This window comes from Stegastes partitus, unplaced genomic scaffold (genome assembly GCF_000690725.1).
Source record: "Stegastes partitus isolate 25-593 unplaced genomic scaffold, Stegastes_partitus-1.0.2 Scaffold275, whole genome shotgun sequence".
NCBI classification, from domain to species: domain Eukaryota; kingdom Metazoa; phylum Chordata; class Actinopteri; family Pomacentridae; genus Stegastes; species Stegastes partitus.
This window is the reverse complement of record NW_007578006.1, coordinates 149,665-169,492: the sequence shown is the minus strand read 5'-3', so window position 1 is coordinate 169,492 and position 19,828 is coordinate 149,665. Positions and strand designations below refer to the sequence as shown.

The window sequence follows — 19,828 nt, the reverse complement described above, 5'->3', positions numbered from 1 at the left end:
GCGTGGAGTTTGCATGTTCTCCCCGTGCAGCGTGGGTTCTCTCTGGGTGAGTGTGCTTGGTTGTCTGTCTCTAAGTGTAGTCCTGTGATAGACTGGTGACCTGTCCAGGGTGTCCCCTGCCTTCACCCTAAGTCGGCTGGGATAGACTCCAGCCCCCCTGCACCCCTCGTGAGGATTAAGTGGTGTATGGATAATGGATGGATGGATAATGGATGGACATTCAGGGAGCACAGGCCTCCACCAAGGCAAACCCTTCTTCTATGATATGCAAATCTGCATGCAGCCCATCATAACTATCTGAATGTTTGTCCAAAATAATTCTGGTTAAACTTTTAAGGGTTCATCCTTTTCCCACGTTTCATTTTTTCATTAAGTTTCACAAAATTCTTCACGGTGGTTTTTGAATAATCCTGCTGACAGCCAGACAAACAAACAGCACCACAAACATAAACTCTTAGGTGAAAGTAATGAAAAGATAAATAAAACTTACTTTCTGAAGATTAAATTACCAATAAGAATGATCTTTGCAACACAGCGCGAAGAGCCTCGTACCCTTTGTGTTCGAGGGTGCACTTTTCAGACGATACCACAAGTTTCCTTGTTCATGTATCACTGTTTGAGGCTCCTGGGAGGATATTTCATGGTGGAGCCCAGACACAGTGACTGGGTTAGTGGGTCACCGTATACTGCAAGGACTCTCACTATCTCTGTCTTTCTCTCTGTGACACACATTCACAAACAATGATGCTGACAGTGCCAGCAAAAAGTGGGAAACCACCTGACTGACCCTGGTCTTCCTCGAGAACAACTATATGACTGTGTGAAACTTGTCCGTTGTTGAAAAGTTGCTAAAATGTGCAGTAAGAACCACGAGAAGTTGGTTTCTAAAGAGCAGAGCAAAAGTATTTAAATACTATACTGTAAACTGGTTGTTAACACCAATTTGAAGTTTTTGATTTTAGTATTTTTACCATGACTGAACCTAATGATTACTGCTAAAATAGAACCAAAACACAGCTGAAGTCTGTCAGCGTATGTTTGATGATGTTCGTGAGATGATGTTAAAATGCTAAATAGCAAAGTGTAAAATGACAGAGAGTGAAAAGAATGGTTTTGTAATTTGGGCTGGTATAAAGCATCTGAAAGTTCACAGTGGTGACAGTTAATGGGCAAATGGATGTGACGAATGTGACCTTTGGCCTGCGCAGGCTGGAAATGAACACGGGCTTCCTGTCACCACGCTGGTCAGGAGGAAATGTAGGAAACAGAGTTGACACACACACAAACTGGATGTACAACACTCTTTCTACACCTGCTGTGACCTGCAGGATGTCAGAGTCCGGCCTGCAGATTAGAAAGTTTACATTCAGCCGCCCCTCAATCCAAACACCTTTTGTTAATGTGTCATTTTACTACCTGTCTACCTGATAAAGCGCTGGTGCTGACAGTGATGCAGCTAATTCTTGCACTTAAGTCTGTTCTGTCAGCTTGATTTCAAGGCTCAACTCACAAAAGCAAATGTTTAAATTTCTGTCAGTTTGTCTTTGAAACAGACGGAAACTTTCTCCATTCTGAACTTTTCTGACAGCCGGTGGGTGCTTGAAGAAACAGAGGTTAATCTAGGGTTTAAGCAGCGACTGACTTGTCATGGGAAATAAAGATTTTAACATTTACACAGCCTAATGCTCCGGAAATAGCCACAGACTGATATAATAGAGCAGCATCCTTTATTTTAATTCAGTTCCAATTGGCTGATACAATAAATATTCTTTCCTAAACGACAACTCATCAATTCAATTCACTTCAAGTTACTTTATGTCATCAGAATAATTATAAAAGTAAGGTGGACCGCAAAGTTATGTGCATATATCTGGTCTTACAGGGACACCTTGTGGCCACAATAGGTACATAAACCTGAAAAACAGCGTTTATGTAGTCCAGGTTTTACAGCTTCATATGATCATAATGGGGCTGCAAGGCGGTTCGGTGGTTAGCACTGTTGCCTCGCAGCAAGAAGGTCGCTGGTTCACGTCCTGGTGAGGACACCCGGGATCTTTCTGCGTGGAGTTTGCATGTTCTCCCCGTGCAGCGTGGGTTCTCTCCAGGTTCTCCAGCTTCCTACCACACCGTCCAAAAACATGCTGAGGTTAATTGGTGATTCTAAATTGTCCATAGGTGTGAATGTGAGTGTGCTTGGTTGTCTGTCTCTAAGTGTGGCCTTGCGATAGACTGGTGACCTGTCCAGGGTGTCCCCTGCCTTCACCCCAAGTCAGCTGAGAAATGGCTCCAGCCCCCCTGCGACCCTGGTGAGGATTAAGCGGTGTACAGATAATGGATGGATATTATCATAATATTAAATATGAGCGATTTCTTACTGCACATTTGTAGTGTTTGCATTTGACTTAAAAAAAAGCCACCTTAAAGCGCAGCTTTAAAAAACTGAAACAATGGAGGCCACAGATGAAAGGAGAAAGATGAGAACTTGGCTGTTTTCACACTCACTGCTGGTATGTCAGTTTGGACTGTAGCCAGGCTAACAAATCATATCAGACAGCTCTGGATGGACGTGTTTGACAATGTGACTCTGTCCGCAAAAATGTCCACCAACTTCACCGAGCCCCACAGGAAGAGTGGGACAAGCCTGCATCAACAACCTCTACAGTTCTCTGAATGATAAGATTCATGACTCATAACTGAATTGTGATTTCTGGTCTATGACCCCACTCTCAGTATGTCCATCATCGTTTACCTTGATGTCCTTTCTGTTGCAGAGATGGCATGTGTTGGAACAGCAAATACTTATTCTGTCTTTAGTTAAAAATAATGACTACAATTTAATAAATAATTGCATGCTGTGTTCTTGTTTGTTTGTTTTTTTTCAGTGTAGTCATATAAAAAGTTTGGGTCATAACTGTAACTTCTAAAATGCACTGGATCAATAGAACCAACACATGTACGAATGAAAGCTAGGTTTAAATTTGTTCTAAAAGTTTACATTAACTGTTGCTTTTTTTATTTTTCTGTTTTTTTTATCCTCTAAAGACTTTCTAAAAATGTTTTCTTCAAACATTTTCTTGGTTATCATTTAACTTTGTTTGAATGTTTTATGGAATAATGTTCTACTACTACCCCAGAAATATCCCTTAAACATCTCCAGAATCTTTTAGACAAAATGTTCTGCCTTTCTTAATATATTGCATTACAGGGAAGGTTTTATTTTTACAAAAGAAAACAAAAGTTCTGTCATTTGAGGCCTCGATAACATTTAGAATTTTGGTTTAAGACCGATCTAGCTTCATTTTCACTCATCACAGTCTGACAACATCCTCCAAATATCCTCCAAATGTTTCAGTTAAAACTTTATGCTGTTAAAATGCAGTCTAAAGAAACAACTGGTGCATGCATTAGAGCTCATTTCCCAGCCAGGTATTTTTTCAATTCTAAAAATGTTCGTTTTTTAAAGGTAGGATGTTGTCCTCTAAAGCCATTCCAAAAATTTTCTTCTTGAAACATTATCTAAAAGTTGCATTGAGAACATATTTCCTGTGTTATTGTGTAACATACTCAGAATATTGGAGGCAACAAGCTCCACCCTTGTTTTTTTTTTTGTTTTTTTTTTTAAATATATATCGCCTTACAGCCATGTTTCATGAAAAACATTCTGCCATCTGAAACTTCAATAACACCTTGAATTTTGTTTTTATTTTTATGAAACACAATCTGACAACAACCTCCAAATATCCCCTGAATATTCCAGTTAAAATGTTATGTTTTAGTTAACTTTTAACCTTATAGGAACACTATTTAAAATGAAAACATCCTTAAAACGTTTTTTTTTTTGTTGTTGTTGGTTTGTTTTGTTTTTTTAACAGTAGATTAAAATGTTTTCTTTATAACATTATTAGAACTTGTAGTTAGCCAATGTTGTGGGAACATTCAGTGCTTGCTGGGTTAAAACTCTGGGGACTGGACAGAAAGTATATTTAATCAAATCAAATCAAATTTATTTGTTGCATACACAGTTGTACATGGTACAGTGCACAATAAAACATTACCTGATCCAGCTTATACACACAAAACAAAGTAACAGCACAAAAGAGACTAAAGGCACACAAAACACAGAGCTTACATAGGTAGACGATATATACAGAAAATGTGAAGCACTATTTATAAGTATGAGTTTATTAACAAACTTTCATGATATTTATTATTTATTGTTTAGGAAAAACAGCAAGCTAAACATGACAAAAACCCGATTTTGTACTGATATGTTTGATTTTACACTTGGCACAGTCTTGTGTTCTTAAATTAACCCTATTTAGAGCTTTCATCTTGTCATATATCGATGGTCTTTCAGGGTACATTCACCCCAAGAATATATTTGTTGGTATTCATTATAGATTTTTATACTATGTTCAATACATTTTCTGATAAGCTGAAGTATTTTTGGTTCCAAATGCATGACAGATGTCCCTGATAGGGTTTAACATTTGGGTCAGTGTGTGAGTCCAGCTGCAGGTCCATACATGCTGTTCTGTAGGAGTAAACCTGCAGCGCCCCCACCGCCTCTACCCGGTACTGCAGGCCAGCAGTCTGTTGAAGGAGGAGGAAGGAGGCGTGTGGAGCCGCTCTGCTGCCATCGCCTCGTAACCGAAAACAACCCCAGTGTGTGTTGGCGGTCAGTAAAACAGGTACACGATGAAATTGCAGACGACACTGGACGCGTTGTGCAGCTGTATTTCACGTTTTGTCGGAGTTAACAGGCTGTGGCTCGAGTCTGTGCAGATTAGCTAAACCTGAGGCTAAGCTAGGCTAGCTGAGATGCTAACAGGCTAACAGCATGATAGCACTAAAAAGGCCCGGGCTGCATGCGCAATCAGGCCCATGTGTATGCTAATAAACTCATTAATAACTTCGCAAACACTCATAATGTATATTAATAATTCGCAAGTGACAGAAATAACTGAGGAGTTTATCATTGGTAAACAGCGCTGCGGTTTAAATAGCCTGACAACAATAATGACAGATGTTTAGCCAGGTTAGCTCCAGGCGGTTTTGATGCTACAATAAACTTATAAACAAACAAAAATAGTGCCGGAGATGTGCCGGAGAGATTCACAGTTACATAGTTGTGCCATTTGGTCATACACAGCAACGACAATCATATTATTCGTGTGAACATTCTCCCTATTAATGTTGCTGTTTTGGTTTTTGTTATTATGTAGTGTTTGTGTGTATTTAGGTGCACTTTATTGGCCAGGTCACCCTCTAAAATAGGATGGAGATTTCAGTTTGGTAAATTAAAACCTATATTAGAATATATATTACAATCCAGTCATAAATGTGAATTTAAAATTTGTAAGCCCTCTGAGAAATAAAATAGAAATGCTGGCTTGAATGCTAGTTTCCTCTGAAACTCTAAGTAATATTCATTACAATCAGGGTCAGCTTCAAACTGTGAGGACATGTGAGCGACTAAAGCCATCAGTTAATTTAGAAAGTAGACGTGTACTCTGGGAGCTCAGTCACCCACAAGGCCAATGCCCTATTTCACAACTGTTAAAGTGTGACATACAGCTCTGAATCAAAGTGTGACAAGTTTGTCGTTTGCTCCAATTCTCTACTAAGTTTTATGAATTTTGGCACAGTTCTTTTTCCATAGTCTTGCTCAGCAGTGAGATCATACCTCCATCATGCTGGAGGAACAACCAGGTTAAGAAAGCTGTCTGTGTTTAGACCAATATGGAAAAACAAATCACTAAGTGTATTAAAATTAGTGTATGGAATTTTAGAGCACTGGACAACATATTTATTGTAGTCATTGTCTATCTATAAGAAGTCTAAGTAACTGCAGCGTATTGTTCAGACGATGTGGTCAATGATCCACACTGTTAATAACAGACTATAACGTTTTAGAGATTAATCATACAGTGTGCACACCACAGACAAATAAGTAATTCTCGTGTATTATCTGCATTTGGAGTCACATTTTATTTCCTATTGTAACAACTGAACCTTTGCATTGTGGTTGTAAATGTATTGATTGTGGTTTGTGGAATAACTGTTGCAAACAGTAGGCGAGTTATGCTTTCAATATTTAGATCTGAGACAATATTTGGTTGTCAAAAGTTATGGGCAATAATCTCTCTGAAGTGCTGTCTATGTAGTCAAAAATGTATTTTAAAAAGTCTGTCTTCTAACTTCTCTTGCACCGTCTTTCTTCTCTCTTTCCTGTTTCTTCTGCATTTACCTTCGTACAGCAGCCGTGCCCCGCCGCGCCCCCACCCCCAGCGGAGCCGTCATGTGGCAGGAGGCCCGCAAACATGAGCGCAAGCTCCGTGGCATGATGGTGGACTACAAACGCCGAGGCGAGCGTCGGCGAGAGTACTACGAGAAGATAGTAAGAGACTTTGTCATTTAGCCGAGCAATGTCTATAGAAGGGGTCCGCAACCTTCAATACTCAAAGAGCCATTTGGACCCGTTTCCCACAGAAAAGAAAACACTGGGAGCCACAAAACCCTTTTGACATCTAAAATGAAGATAACACAGATAGCGTGTATCGCTTTTACCTTTATGCTGTGTATAAAAAAACTGTAGTGTGTTGCATTTATAAAATTAATGAACTGCTACAGAGAAAACAAAATTTTATTTCTGCATGCAACAAAAGCATTTTGAACTCTGGAAAAAAAGACGCTGGGTTGAAAGTTATTTTCAAATAAAATACTCAGTGTCTATTTGAGTCCTCTTGTACTAATGAAATAGAAAGCCGAACTTAAGTTATCCAGCTGCAGCAAAGTAAAAATGCCGTCTGGTTGTCCTGCTGACTGCAGCTGGAACTTCTGACCAGACTCCTGACTGCCTGTGAGCGCTTTGGGACGGGAGGAGCTCCCGGCGGCACCCGCTGCTCGCTGACAATAGTAACTGCAGAAAGATACGTGTTTTCACATCAGAGTCTCCAAAACACCAGAACAGTCTCCATTACCATCAGAAAGAGTCGCTAGATTTGTCGCTAGTCACTTTTGTCCAAAAAAAAGTTGCCAAGAAGATTTGAAAAGTTGCCAGATTTTGCGTGAACGTCACCAAGTTGGCAACACTGTGCGTGCTGGCGGGTGTCGCACATCGGCGGGTGTGACGCATATTTTGAGTAGCAAAAGAGATTAAACACGTTTTATTTTAATGTTACAAGATCACCATAATCTTCAAATTCAGAATTACATTTTAAAAACTAACGAACTGAAAAAAAAATTAAATACTCATTTATTTTCCAAAGCCACATAGAGCCGCGGGTTGTCGACCCTTGGTCTGTAGAGATACTATAGTGATACTTCATGAGTACTGTGAGTTTCAAGTAACCAAGGCAAATTGCTTGTGTGTGCAAGCTCTCTTTGCAGTAAAGCTTTTCTGATACTGATAACATTGCTGCTAATGTGCTCTGTGGCAACAGAACTAAGCAGATGCTATCCCCAGAGTTTATAGAGCTGTTCTTTATCTGCTAGTTGTTGTTGTTATAGCTGTTTATATGGGGCCTAATTTAGATTTGAGATGAAAACGGAATACAACTCTAAAAGTTACAGCAACATTTTGAACAATAAAGGAAAGATTTGCAAGCTTAGTTTGGCCTCTGCTTCACAAGACATCAACACATAAGTGTCATTCAGGCGTAAATGCAAGAAACTGAGAAGTTAACATGCTGCACAGTATATTTTAGAATATGTTTTCATTATGCCATTTTATTTTACTTGACGGCCCCTTGTTTTGTCTTGACAGAAAAAGGATCCAGCTCAGTTTCTCCAGGTTCACGGCCGAGCCTACAAGATCCACCTGGATCCTGCTGTGGCGCTGGCAGCAGAGAGCCCTGTGAACATGTGAGGAAAATCACTCACACACACACACACAAGATGCATGTATGAGACATCACAGACACCAGGTGTACAGAGCTTGCGGGATCTTGCAGTCAGACTATACCTCTGTTCTCTTGTTTTGCCTGAAGGATGCCATGGCAAGGAGATGCCAACAACATGATCGACAGGTTTGATGTAAGGGCTCACCTGGACTACATCCCCACCTACACCCCTCCACTGCTCAGCACAACGTAAGTCTTAAAATTACTTTGTGCCACTTTTAAGCCCAGGAACTGCATCATGTCAGTATTTTTGTGTTTGTTTGTGTCCTTGTCATTATACATAAGATAACTCTGGGCACATTCACATGTTGAACATGTCATACATAGCTCACCATAACTCATCAATATCTTTTATCAGTCAGTGCAAAGCAGAGGTGATTTTCTGTGTTTATTCTTTCATTTAGTTGTTGCTTTAATCCACCTTTATAATTGTGCCATTCAGTGTTTATTATGTCCTTTGTGAAATACTTTGGATGCCTTGTTGCTGAGACATAAAAGCTTTAATGTGTTATCAGTCAGATTTTGTAGTCAACATTAAAACGGGGAAAGAATCTCTTTCAGCATTTTTGACCTCTGAAGTGCATCAGATGTTTAATGAAAAGTAAATTAACTACAATGTTTTTATTATGAAATGATTGTTTTAATTATAATTCCCAACTGAGTGCATCATTAAGGCTGAGTCCATTTCCTACCTTATGTATTGTACTGCACATCACTGTTGAGTGTTCTTACTTTAATCTTTTAGCAGGGCTTTAAAGGCGGGGCAGTCAACCACAACAGTACCTTTAATAGAGTTCTGCCTGTTACTTGATGTACAAGTTATTAAAGTAAAGCAAATGAACAGGGCATTGGTGGGAATATCTCTTCAGTCAGATATTTTCTCCTCAGTCAGAAGCCAGAACTGCTCAGCATGTTGAGATTTGAGTATTCGGTGAAGCGTTAAATATGACTAACGACCTTCTGCTCTTTGTCTCATGCAGCACTCCAGAGCAGGAGATGGAGGAGAGGAAGTGTAATTATGAGCGCTACAGAGGCCTTGTACAGAATGACTTTGCCAACAGTGAGTATTTACTCGCAAACTCTTGAAAGTTATTTCAAGAACATCACACATCAGCAGTAAATAGCACACACATTAACCACAGCGAAGACATCACACACATGCACAGTGCTGCACATGTATTCTTAATGTGGCTATAATTGTCTTTTAACCTGCTCGCAGTGGGTATATTTTGCAGTCGTGTTGTGTTCTTTAACTCCCTCCTGTCCTCCTTCAGTCTCCGAGGAGCAGTGTTTATACCAGATCTACCTGGACGAACTCTACGGTGGCCTTCCGAAACCAAATGAGGACGAGAAGAAAAAGTATGTAAAGGTTAAATTGGCTTTTTTTTTTTTCAAGTGGAGAAACTAAGCTGGCTATATATTCATACGTTTTTCTTCATATTGTGCAGACTGGCTGAGAAAAAGGCCACCATTGGTTACACGTATGAGGACAGCACTGTGGCGGAGCCTGACCCTCAGTCCGACAAAGACGAAGAGAACTCAGAGAACAGTGAATCTGAAGAGGACGAGGGAATACCAGATATAGGTGAGGAAATCCGATTGACGCCAATGAGATCTACACATTAGGGAACTTAAAACTCCAGACAAACAACCGAAAAAAGAAAAAAAAACACTGATGTTAAGCAGAGAAGAATGCAGTGCAGAGATGTGCAGCAGTGTGTAAAAGCAATTTTCAGCCTGTAGGTCTTCATCGCTTTTAAGTAAACAAAAAACAAACTTATCCTAAAGTCAAAGAAATGTGCTTTGTTTTGTGTTGCTTCTCTCTGATGTTTTTAGCTTCACTATGCAGGATGATTTATGCTCAGTCTGGCAGTCTGGAAGTTTCTAAATTCTTCGGTGAAAGTGGAAAGGTTCTCTGAGTTCACTTAAAATCTGAGTTTAAGGTGTACACCTACGAGCAGGATTTGAGATATCACCCCAAGCTTTGAAGCCAATCCTGGTCTGATTACGCAAGTGCAGTGTGGAAACTTGAAACCTGCATTACACAAACATTGACAATGGACTTCCAGTCAAGCCGGCGAGGTCCTGCATCCAATAAAAGATACATACATTCTGCATTTGTTTGGCTTCTCACCAGACGATTTCACAGCTGAGCAGGCACTGTTTATTATTCAAAGTTAGAGCTGGAAGATATATATCCTGATTTAAATGTTTTATTTTAGACAATATCAATAATAATTTGGATTTTTTTTAAATAATACATACCAGTAGAAAAATTCTTCACTTTTAAATATATCCACATTAGCCTATTTATAAACATACAAAGTTCACAGTTTTAGTGTTAACGCAAAAATAAATATATTTACACAATTAAAAAAATATAAATAAGGTTAAAGAACTCGTCTCCCTCATTATACATAACGAAGCAAGCAGAAGCTAAAACATTATGTGAAATCAGTTTTGTTGTTGCTGCTGATGAAGTGTTTGTCGCTGGCACATATTGTTATCATTTTATGGCCGAGGCCTTCAAAGCAGAGGATTTTTTTTGCATCTGACAACCTATATGGAAGAAATTTTTAACACAAAAAGTATTTATTCAGGAATCACAACTCCATCACGTTTTCCCCTTTGTTTGTTTTCGTCTGTATTTATTAAATCTACCCATCTGATGTAAACTGAGGATCTGCTCTGATGATCCAAATCCTCTCCTTGTGACTGTGAGGCTAAAATGTGACATGCTGATGCGTTAAAAACATTTGTGTCACGTTGTCTGTGTGCATGTACAGATGTGGAGGTCGATGTTGACGAGCTGAATCAGGAACAGTTATTGGACCTCAACAAAATGGCGACTCCGTATGGAATGGCTGAGGGCGACTTTGTCAGGTAACACGTCGGTGATTGTATCATTGTGTCTCAAAGTCCAACAAAGTATATTATTCTGGAACAAGACCAGGCCTACTGGTTCTTTGAGTTGATGTGATTAAGAACCAGCAGTTGCATTACTTAGAAATACTGCGTTCGTAAGATTGACATATTTAAAATACAAAAACACCCTGTAATACTGTGAAGGTTTTTTAAATATTGTCTAAAAGATCCCGAAAACAAATGTGACCAAGATACCTCTGATCCATAGAAGTTGATTTACTTCCTTCATTCTCTTCACATATACTATTTTAAATATATTATTTTTCTGGGGTTTTTTTTGGAGATGCTGTCGACGACTAATCCGATTATGCTTGTTCTTGAAATGCTGTGATTATGTTTGTCAGGATGCTGAGGAAAGACAAGGAAGAAGTGGAGGCCATCAAACATGCCAAAGCCCTGGAGGCGGAGAAGGCCATGTACTCTGTAAGATGAAATCCACCAAGGAAAGTGTTTTTGTGAACGTTGTTTACGGCTTTATAACGCATGTATGCTGGATTGTCTCAGGGCCGACGCTCTCGCAGGCAGAGGAGGGAGTTCAGAGAGAAGAGGTTAAAAGGTAGACAGATCAGCCCACCAAGGTAAATTAATAGTAATTGTCTTCATTAGGGGTTCACTTACCTCAAATTGTTTATATATTATGTTATTTACTCTTCCTGTCCTTTTTCAGCTATGCCAGGAGAGACAGTCCAACATATGATCCCTATAAACGGTGAGTTAACACACTGTTTGTCTTTCTTCCATTTCTTCGTTAGTTGTGTCTACGAGTGACTTTTCAACCTTAGTTTCTAATTTTTCTGGTCTCTTTTAGGCCAGAGTCAGAGTCCAGCTCTGAGTCGCGGTCGCGCTCTCGTTCTCCTGGTCCGGAGAAGATCACGTTCATCACCAGCTTCGGAGGCAGCGATGATGAAGCTGCAGCAGCGACACAAACAGCCGCTCCTCACTCTGGCCATGCCCCCTCCAACTTGCAGCACTCGGCAGGTCATAGCAGGGGCTCCCGGTCGGTAACTTTCCCTCCTCCTGGCTTTTGTGTTTTCCTCTTACAGTCATTATGTTCATTGAAATGACCACAGCTGTTGACGCAGAAAGAATACTGATTGATTTTTTTTTTTGTGGTCGGTGAGGACGATCAGTTTTCAAATACAGCATCACTGCAAATAGCTGCTGATGAGCAACAAGTAGTACCAGTGTAACTGCATGTGCATAGTGAAAATAAGCACCTTTCCACTGCAGGAACTTTGTGGTCAAATGCTATTTGGCATGAACCAATACAGGAACAGCTCTTTAATCTTCCCTTTCAGCCTTAGTGTTTCCATTGCGGTGTAGAATTCCCCCAAACTCAGGAGGTCGAATTACAATTTTGTGACAGCTTTGACCATGATGTCAATTACAAGCACGCGAAAAAAGATAAATGACAATTACTGGACAGTTTAATGAGCATGTAAGAACAACAGAGGAATCAGCGATGGTTGCTGTATTCTGGTTTGTGTTCGCCTATATAGCAAATTTTATGTTGTTCTGTTGACATGGAGAGAGCAGAAAGATTAGCACTTGTTGTTACTAGAGTTCAACCAATCCAAAGTACCTACCCCAGAGCAGGGTCACCCCCCACCTCCACCACCACCACCACCACCACCACAAAAACAGCACAATAGAAGTTTTACAGGGGCGGTTCCAGCAGTCAGAACATGCCTTGCCTTCAAACAGCCCACGAGTTCCTGCAGTAGAAAAAGGCCTTATGTGTGCGACTGAGTGTAGGTTAAGCTTTGATTCACGTTTACTAGTTTACTATTTTGCATGTCACGTTACGACAATGTAAGTATATGCAAAACACTGAAATCTTCCATGTCAATATCAGATTATTAATACAAACTATATCATATAAATTATAATGTAATAAATACATACAAAAAGCAGAAGTTTTCTAAAGTTAGGCTAGGTGCTGGGATGGAATTGTTCCTAAAACTTTGCATCTGTGTTTGTTCAGGAGACGAAGGTCATCGTCCAGTCGCTCCCCCTCTTCCTCCTCTCGCTCTTCATCTCGCTCATCCTCTCGCTCATCTTCCCGTTCACGCCGAGCCCGACGAGGACGCGGGGGAAGGGATGGACGGCGCTCCCGTAGTCGCTCGCGGTCAAGGCGGCGCTCCAGATCCTACTCCAGAAGCAGAGGAGGGAACGGAGGAGCTGGGTCCTGGAGGAGACGCGACTGGACAAGATCGCGGTCCAACGACAGAGACAGAGAGCGAGAGAGGGACAGAGACAGGGACAGGGACAGGGACAGGAGACGGTACACAGCGCGCAGACGAACGAGGTCAGATTAATCTCCCAACAGCATTATAGTTACTTCTCAACATCGTGCACAAGTAACCCCCAGCCCTCGTCCTTTCCTGTTAGGTCCCGATCCAATTCACGGCAGGGCGGCAGTTCGAGGCGAGGGGGTCGGAACAGTGGGGGACACCGACGGGGAGACAGCGGAAGCCACAGTCCTTCTCCGTCTCCCAGCCGCACACACCACAGTCCCTCCCCTGCCCACAGAGGGGTCCTGCCTGCTACCACCACCATCTCTGACAAGCTAAGAAAGTGAGAAGGCCTTCAGCACATTATTGTACCCCTTCACATCTGAGGACATAGAAAAACATCTTCTCTAATACTGTCCAAGAGATGGCAGCTTTGTACCAATCTAGTCACAGTATACACATGCATGTGTACAAACATATACAAACTTTAGCTTAACTGCTTTGGTCAAGGTTTTCATGAGAAGCAGATGTTATAATTTAATATGTAGCCTGGTGGCTGTTCTAAACTTTGGGATCTGGATCCCTGGAGGAGTCAGATGATAAATCTGAGCGAACCTCAGATAATGACCAGAAATATATCCGGAAAAATATTATTATTATTTTTCTTTTTTTCCCCTTTTTTATTTTTTTTTTACCAACTTCTAATTAACTTTTGATCATTTGCTGTGAAGTTTTGAAAATGTAACAATAACTTAAGTCACATTAACTTAGACACCCTGTCACTAGATGAAAGCAGTGTTACCTCACTTTAATGGATCAAAAGACAAAAGGTTGGGATATAAACTGTAGTGGACATTAATTCTGGAATTTTGTAGGAATTTTGGATTTATTTGGCACCTAGGAGAAGAGTCATTGCACAGGACTGAGCCTGTGTGGTGCTTCAGCTAAGAATCGATCAATCTAGTCCGCTTCAACGACATTAACCCAGAACAACTTAAGTTTGCTTCGGTATTGATTTTTTTTTCCTCCTTAATGCATAGCAATACCTTTAAGGTCTTATTTACCCCTCGGCATTTAGGTGTAATAAGATGTCATAAATCAAGATGTCTTGATCACTTCAACATGCCGTCTTTCTTTCTGTTCCCTCTCTTCTCTGCAGGCCTGACACTGCGGGTGGTAAAGAGACGGGAGCTGCCAAAGTCAGTAAGAATTTGATCTAGCTGGGTTTCTTGCTAAAGCCTACGCCTCCCTCATCCCTGACAGGCTGACGTGGTTGTCCACCAGACTGGGATGTAGAAACCATTGTTGCCCAAAATGCTTTTTGTTTTTACACCCAAAGTGGACATACACTGCAGCCCTGCATCTACTTTGAAATTGACAAATGACTGAATTAGTGCTGTCATTTCTGTATCAAGTGAACATTTAGGCGCCATTTGAAGTCTTTTTTTTTTTCTTTTTTTTTTTGTCTTGATGGTAGCCTGGGTGGTGAATGTATGTATACTGTAGCGTCTTGTATCTGTGTATATCTGTTTGTAGTCTCCAACACGTCGCAGTGTGTCGAACATCTATGATCTTTAGAGGAAGAAGCTGTCTTCTTTCTCCGTTTGTCTTATTACAACCTATAAAACACTTTTATTCCCTTTTTTAGTGATGGAAGACGTGAGTTCAGTCTTTATTGAAAGGTGTGTGGTGCTCTCAATGGTTCTGTCTGGACCTGCTTTAACTAGCAGCAGAGCACACTTTTAAGATGTTTAATATCTGACATATAGTTTTAAAACTTGGGGTAAGACTTAAAGAAATAGTAAACATTTTGGAATATAGTCAGACAAGAAGATTAATATAAGAGTGAATGTTGAGCAGTTAATTATTTTGTTGTTGTATAACTCTCAGAGCATTTTACTGTCCTTACCCGACTTTTCTTCTCACCCCATTTACCGGAGATGATGAAACGGTTTCAATACATCCCAACGGACAAACAGAGTTGAAGTTATTATGTGCGCCTCTATTGAGCTTGCCTGCAGTGTTGTGACCTGCAGTTTTTCTTGCCTGGCCAGGTTTGAACAGCCCAGCGATGGGTGTGTCTGTGACAAAACGCCACTGGCTCTTTCTGAACTTTCTAAACTTGCTGGACCTGAACTTGTTCTTGTTTCCCTCTCCTGACCCTCTCTCCATCTTCAGCCACCCTCCTCCCTCTTATTTCTCTGACAGTGTTCTTACATAGAAACATATTGTGTAAAGGTTCATGTGACTGGATCCTGGCCTGCTTCTAAACTATCCTACAGCAGCTTCCCCCACACACAGCCTGTTCAGCCACAGTGCACCTGTACCCGACTCAACAAACATCACTTGCAAATTAATTTATGTCGCCTTTTTTTTTTTTTTTTATCTCCACCAGCTACTGTACATAAAGGTGATAGTATCGAATTTGTGTAGCGGCACGGTACTTTTGAACTCTCCCACAGACACACACACATGCACACTCACCGACACTTTTGTCAGGCTGTGGAAGGTTGTGCTAACACATCTGTGTCACCTGCAGCCCAAGATGACCCCACAGGAGCGGCTGAAGCTAAAAATGCAGAAGGCACTCAACAAGCAGTGTGAGTATAACAGAGCAGTGTGTTTCCTAGTTAACCCCTTAAAGCCCAATACCTGCCAGCATTTGGAAAGGCATGTTATTTTTTTTTAAATATTGCTAAAATTACACCTTTTTTCAGAGACTGAAACTAAACTTAACTTTGTTACGCATCCTTCTGTTGCAAAACTAAACCAAGTCTAAGCTTAGACATCGTGGTTTTTCTTTAAAACCTATTTATTCTACATGTCTTAATTAAAAAATGCAAAAAATAAACTGCTTACTCTTACCAGATTCTATAAACAAAAAATTCTGCAACCGAGAAGCCGCTGCTAACTCAGCTGCAACGAACAGTCACTTGACAAAAACTCAGAGACTTTTTGGCTCAACTACAGGCTGTGTTTACACAGAGTGGATATGAGAGAAATACAGAAACCAATTCAAAGTGTAAATAGTAAAATATCTATAGTATGTGGAGCCTCCTTGTTTTGTTTTTTAGTGTTGGTGAAATCTTTTGGGCACTTGGTTTTTAAAAGTTTTTTTAAAATTCATGTACAGCATTATACCTGTGTTATCCTGCCAGTTTGAGTTGTCTCTGCTTCTAGCCGTGGTTGTCATGTTTTCATAGAGGTGCAGGACTGTTTATTGTTGTGAACAATTAGTCCACAGTCAATAAAAATGTCAAAGAACTGGTTGGGTTTCAGAGGGTTAAGAAAGTACACCGTACAGGCCTAAACTGTTTAAGAGTTAAGCTGTGTCTGCTGTACATTCAGGGAAATTATGCAACTTACAAAGGTAAAAACACTTATAATCCATGTGGCTTTTTTTTTCTGACCTGCAGCCAAGGCGGATAAGAAAGCTGCTCAGGTGAAGATCCAGCAGCAGGAACACAAACGTCAGGTGTGTCTCTGTTAATCTGTGTTTGTAGTTGAGATTTAGGCAGAAACAGAAGCTCACTCATCCTCTATTTCCTCTCAATGCTGTGTGTTTATTTTACAGGAGCGAGAGGGAGAACTACGAGCCATGGCACGCAAGATACGCATGAAGTAAGTTAGTGTGTGTGTGTGTCTAAAGTGGACGGTTTGGTATTTGTGTTTTGCAATCGCCTGACCCAGAGGCTCTGTGTTTAGGGAGCGCGAGCGCCGTGAGAAAGAGCGGGATGAATGGGAGAGACAGTATGGCCGCCAGAGCCACTCGCCTTCTCCTTCCAAACATGGTAGGACTCTTTGTTTTTGATTGGCAACAGTCAAATGGATCAAGGAATATTAATTTGGTTTGGGGGAGCGAACGTGTCTATTGGGTGCTCATCCTCACGCAGAAGTAACCAAAATATTTAATCAGCTCGGCCTCTGTTTGATTTACTGCCATCAGTTTCTGCCGACTTTTATAGGCTTTAATATGTTCTGGCATGCAATTGTTTTGATTGTGGCTCTGTGTCCTCTGTCCCTCAGGCCGAGAACACAACTCATCCAGAAGGTATGTCAGAAGCCACAAGAATCCTCACAGCTCCAATAAAGCAGGATGAATTATATTTGTTTTTTCACATTAACACACAAGTGCACTATCTCAAAGACTCGTTGCATCGCCTGCAGACGCAATACTTTAACTACTTTGCTCTTTCTTTAGTCGCTAATTAATGTGCAGATTAGTCTTGAAAGGTCGGAGGACAAAAGTTACAGAGCAGTTATATTCCCTTGCCTATTGATTTCACAAGCAAAACCTAGACTGCATATCAGTTACCCACAGGTACAAAACTATACTATACAAATACTGAGTAAGGCCTCAGCTCTTCTTGTCATGGGTTCCACATTTCCTGCTGTTGATGTTGATGCATTTGCTTCACATCATTTGTGCAGGTGACTGGGGAGACCTCTGAGGTGCATTAAACTCATTGTTGTGTTCACGAAACATGACTTCTACTTTGTGAGATGTTGGAAGTAGCCACTACAAGATGGGAAATTGTGGTGATAAAGGAATGCACGTGGTCAACAACAATACTGCCGCATTCAAACCATGATTGATTGGTATTAAAGAGGCTAGAGTTTGGCAAGAAGACATCCCCCACACCATTACGCCACCAGTAGCAGCTTGAACTATTGACACAAGGCAGGTTGGGTCCATGGATTCATGTTGTTGATGCCAAATTCTCGCCTACCATCTGCAGCCTCAGCAGAAGTGGAGATTCGTCAGACCAGGCTTCTTTTTTCCAGTCTTAAACTGTCCACTTGTGCTGAGTCTGCCCCCTGCCGCCTCAGATGCCTGTTCTTGGCTGACACTAGTGGAACCCAACTTGGTCCGAAACTTTAAGGTTTAACATGTTGCAGGTCTGAGGTGCTTTTCTGCTCGCCACAGTTGTTAAAAGTGGTTATCCAAGTCGCCATGACCAATCTGGCCGTTGTCCTTTCACCTCTGTCGTCAACAAGGTCTACAGAGCTGCTGCTAGATGTTTTTTTTCTCTTCCACGCTTGAGTAAACTCTAGAGGCTGATCCCAGCAGTCTCAGAAATACTCAAAGTCGCCTGTCTGGCACTAACAAACATCTGATGTTTGATGTGAACGTTAACTGAAGCTCCACGATTGGTTGTTTGGATAGATGCGGCAGGGGTTCCTAATAAAGTGCTCAGTGTAGGTACTTTTTAATACCATAATACACTTAAAATAAGGGAGAAATGTTACATTTATCAGGGTTTTAGTTTCAATCACAGCCCGACTGGAATTGTATTTTTGAGGCCAATGTGAGTTTTAAAAATATGTGAGTGTAAATATGTCTTGATTTTTTATTGTTTGTTGGGTTGCATATACAGCAACACTGTCATAAGTGTAATAAGCAAGCAAGCTGAAATATTGAGTCAGTTAGCATTCTGGAGTGCAGAGTGGTCTGGCTGCACCTCTGCATCATTCTACTATAAGGGGAAAAAACATTTTGGGGTTATTCCAATTTAAATCATCAGGGCTCTGATCATCCTCCATATAGAATACTTTTTAATATGCAATACTTTTGAGGGCAAAAATTTTAATGGAACTTTCAGGTGTGATTGAGCAGCTATGACTAGTGGTACTACCAAAACAAAATAATAAATACAATTGATTCCAGTTAAACTTTCCCAAGTTATGACTGGAGTACCATCTGTAAAGTTATATATATATATTTTTAAAGCCTAATCTCAATAAAATGTAGAGTAAAACTATTGAGCTTCACAGTTTAATTGACGTGTGTCATGCCAGCAGTGTGCTTACATCAGGGATGCTTGTAAATCACGAAAAAAAATACGATTATTTTGACACCATTCGTGTGTATCAAAGTCTTAAATTGTACACATGTTTGCAAATGTAATATTTATTTAGTTAATGTTATTTATTACTGTTATTCAGGGTAAAAATGTCTTCACGTTGCTGTTTTGTGAATTGCGGTCTTCCATTTTTCCATTTTTCCAGGAGGTCGAGGTCTCGGTCACGGAGTCCACATTACAGATACTAAACTGACCGGTGGGAAATGTGGATTCATCCTACAGAACCTTCAGTTCAGTGACTTGTCATTGCCACTCATTGTATCCAACAAAAGCGCATTACCTGGAAATATGAAGAGTTACAGACTGACTGTTGGCCAACAAACCAACGCCGGAACACACACATATTCTCTGATACTGTCCATGTATACGGAGTGTAAAACGTCGACTGTGATACCTTAAATTCACTAATTACACAGCTGATTGGTTCAGCCAACCTGAGTTTGATCTGCCCTTTTCATTTCTGCTTCATCTCCTCCAGACTGATGAAATGAGTTTCTGGTTTCTTCTCATCTGCATGCCACTTACTTTCTTTCTCTTCCTCTACAGCTCTGACTCATTTTGAGACATTTGTAATTCTGAAGATTACATAATACTAAGCAATACCTGAAGTTGTACCTTGTATCCTCATCGTGTCACAACGTTCGCCCACATTATGCTTTTCTTTAAATGAGGACCATTGAAAATTCTCGTGAACTGATGTACAGGATATTTATACACATCCACTCGAAACCTCTTTATGGAAGCAGATGAAGTTCAAGCATTTATTAATATGATTGATTGCTCTTTTTGTACTCTGTTCTCAGCCAGCCGGTTAACAGCAGCAAACAACTTTTTGCTCTCAGTAATGTGGAATGTTAAATCCAGATCAACAAATAAAACTTACTATAAAATGATTTGATCA

General features: G+C 40.5%; 1 protein-coding gene across 2 annotated transcripts; it reads left to right on the top strand.

Moving 5' to 3' along the window:
- Positions 1-4,595: 4,595 nt before the first annotated feature.
- On the top strand, positions 4,596-19,820 carry clasrp (CLK4-associating serine/arginine rich protein). 2 transcript variants are annotated; one of them, XM_008282524.1, is made up of 21 exons: positions 4,596-4,691; positions 6,261-6,400; positions 7,769-7,866; positions 7,992-8,093; positions 8,885-8,964; positions 9,179-9,263; positions 9,353-9,489; positions 10,691-10,787; positions 11,174-11,252; positions 11,334-11,407; positions 11,497-11,538; positions 11,638-11,826; positions 12,814-13,137; positions 13,221-13,406; positions 14,223-14,262; positions 15,603-15,663; positions 16,480-16,538; positions 16,638-16,684; positions 16,769-16,854; positions 17,090-17,114; positions 19,073-19,820. In XM_008282524.1, exons 2-21 carry the CDS (start codon positions 6,302-6,304, stop codon positions 19,113-19,115), a joined length of 1,953 nt encoding a protein of 650 aa, XP_008280746.1. In that variant the 5' UTR covers positions 4,596-4,691; positions 6,261-6,301; the 3' UTR covers positions 19,116-19,820. The 2 variants fall into 2 exon arrangements, with proteins under 2 accessions (XP_008280746.1, XP_008280747.1); XM_008282525.1 differs by lacking the exons at positions 16,769-16,854; positions 17,090-17,114; positions 19,073-19,820 and having other exon boundaries at positions 14,223-14,266.
- Positions 19,821-19,828: the final 8 nt, after the last annotated feature.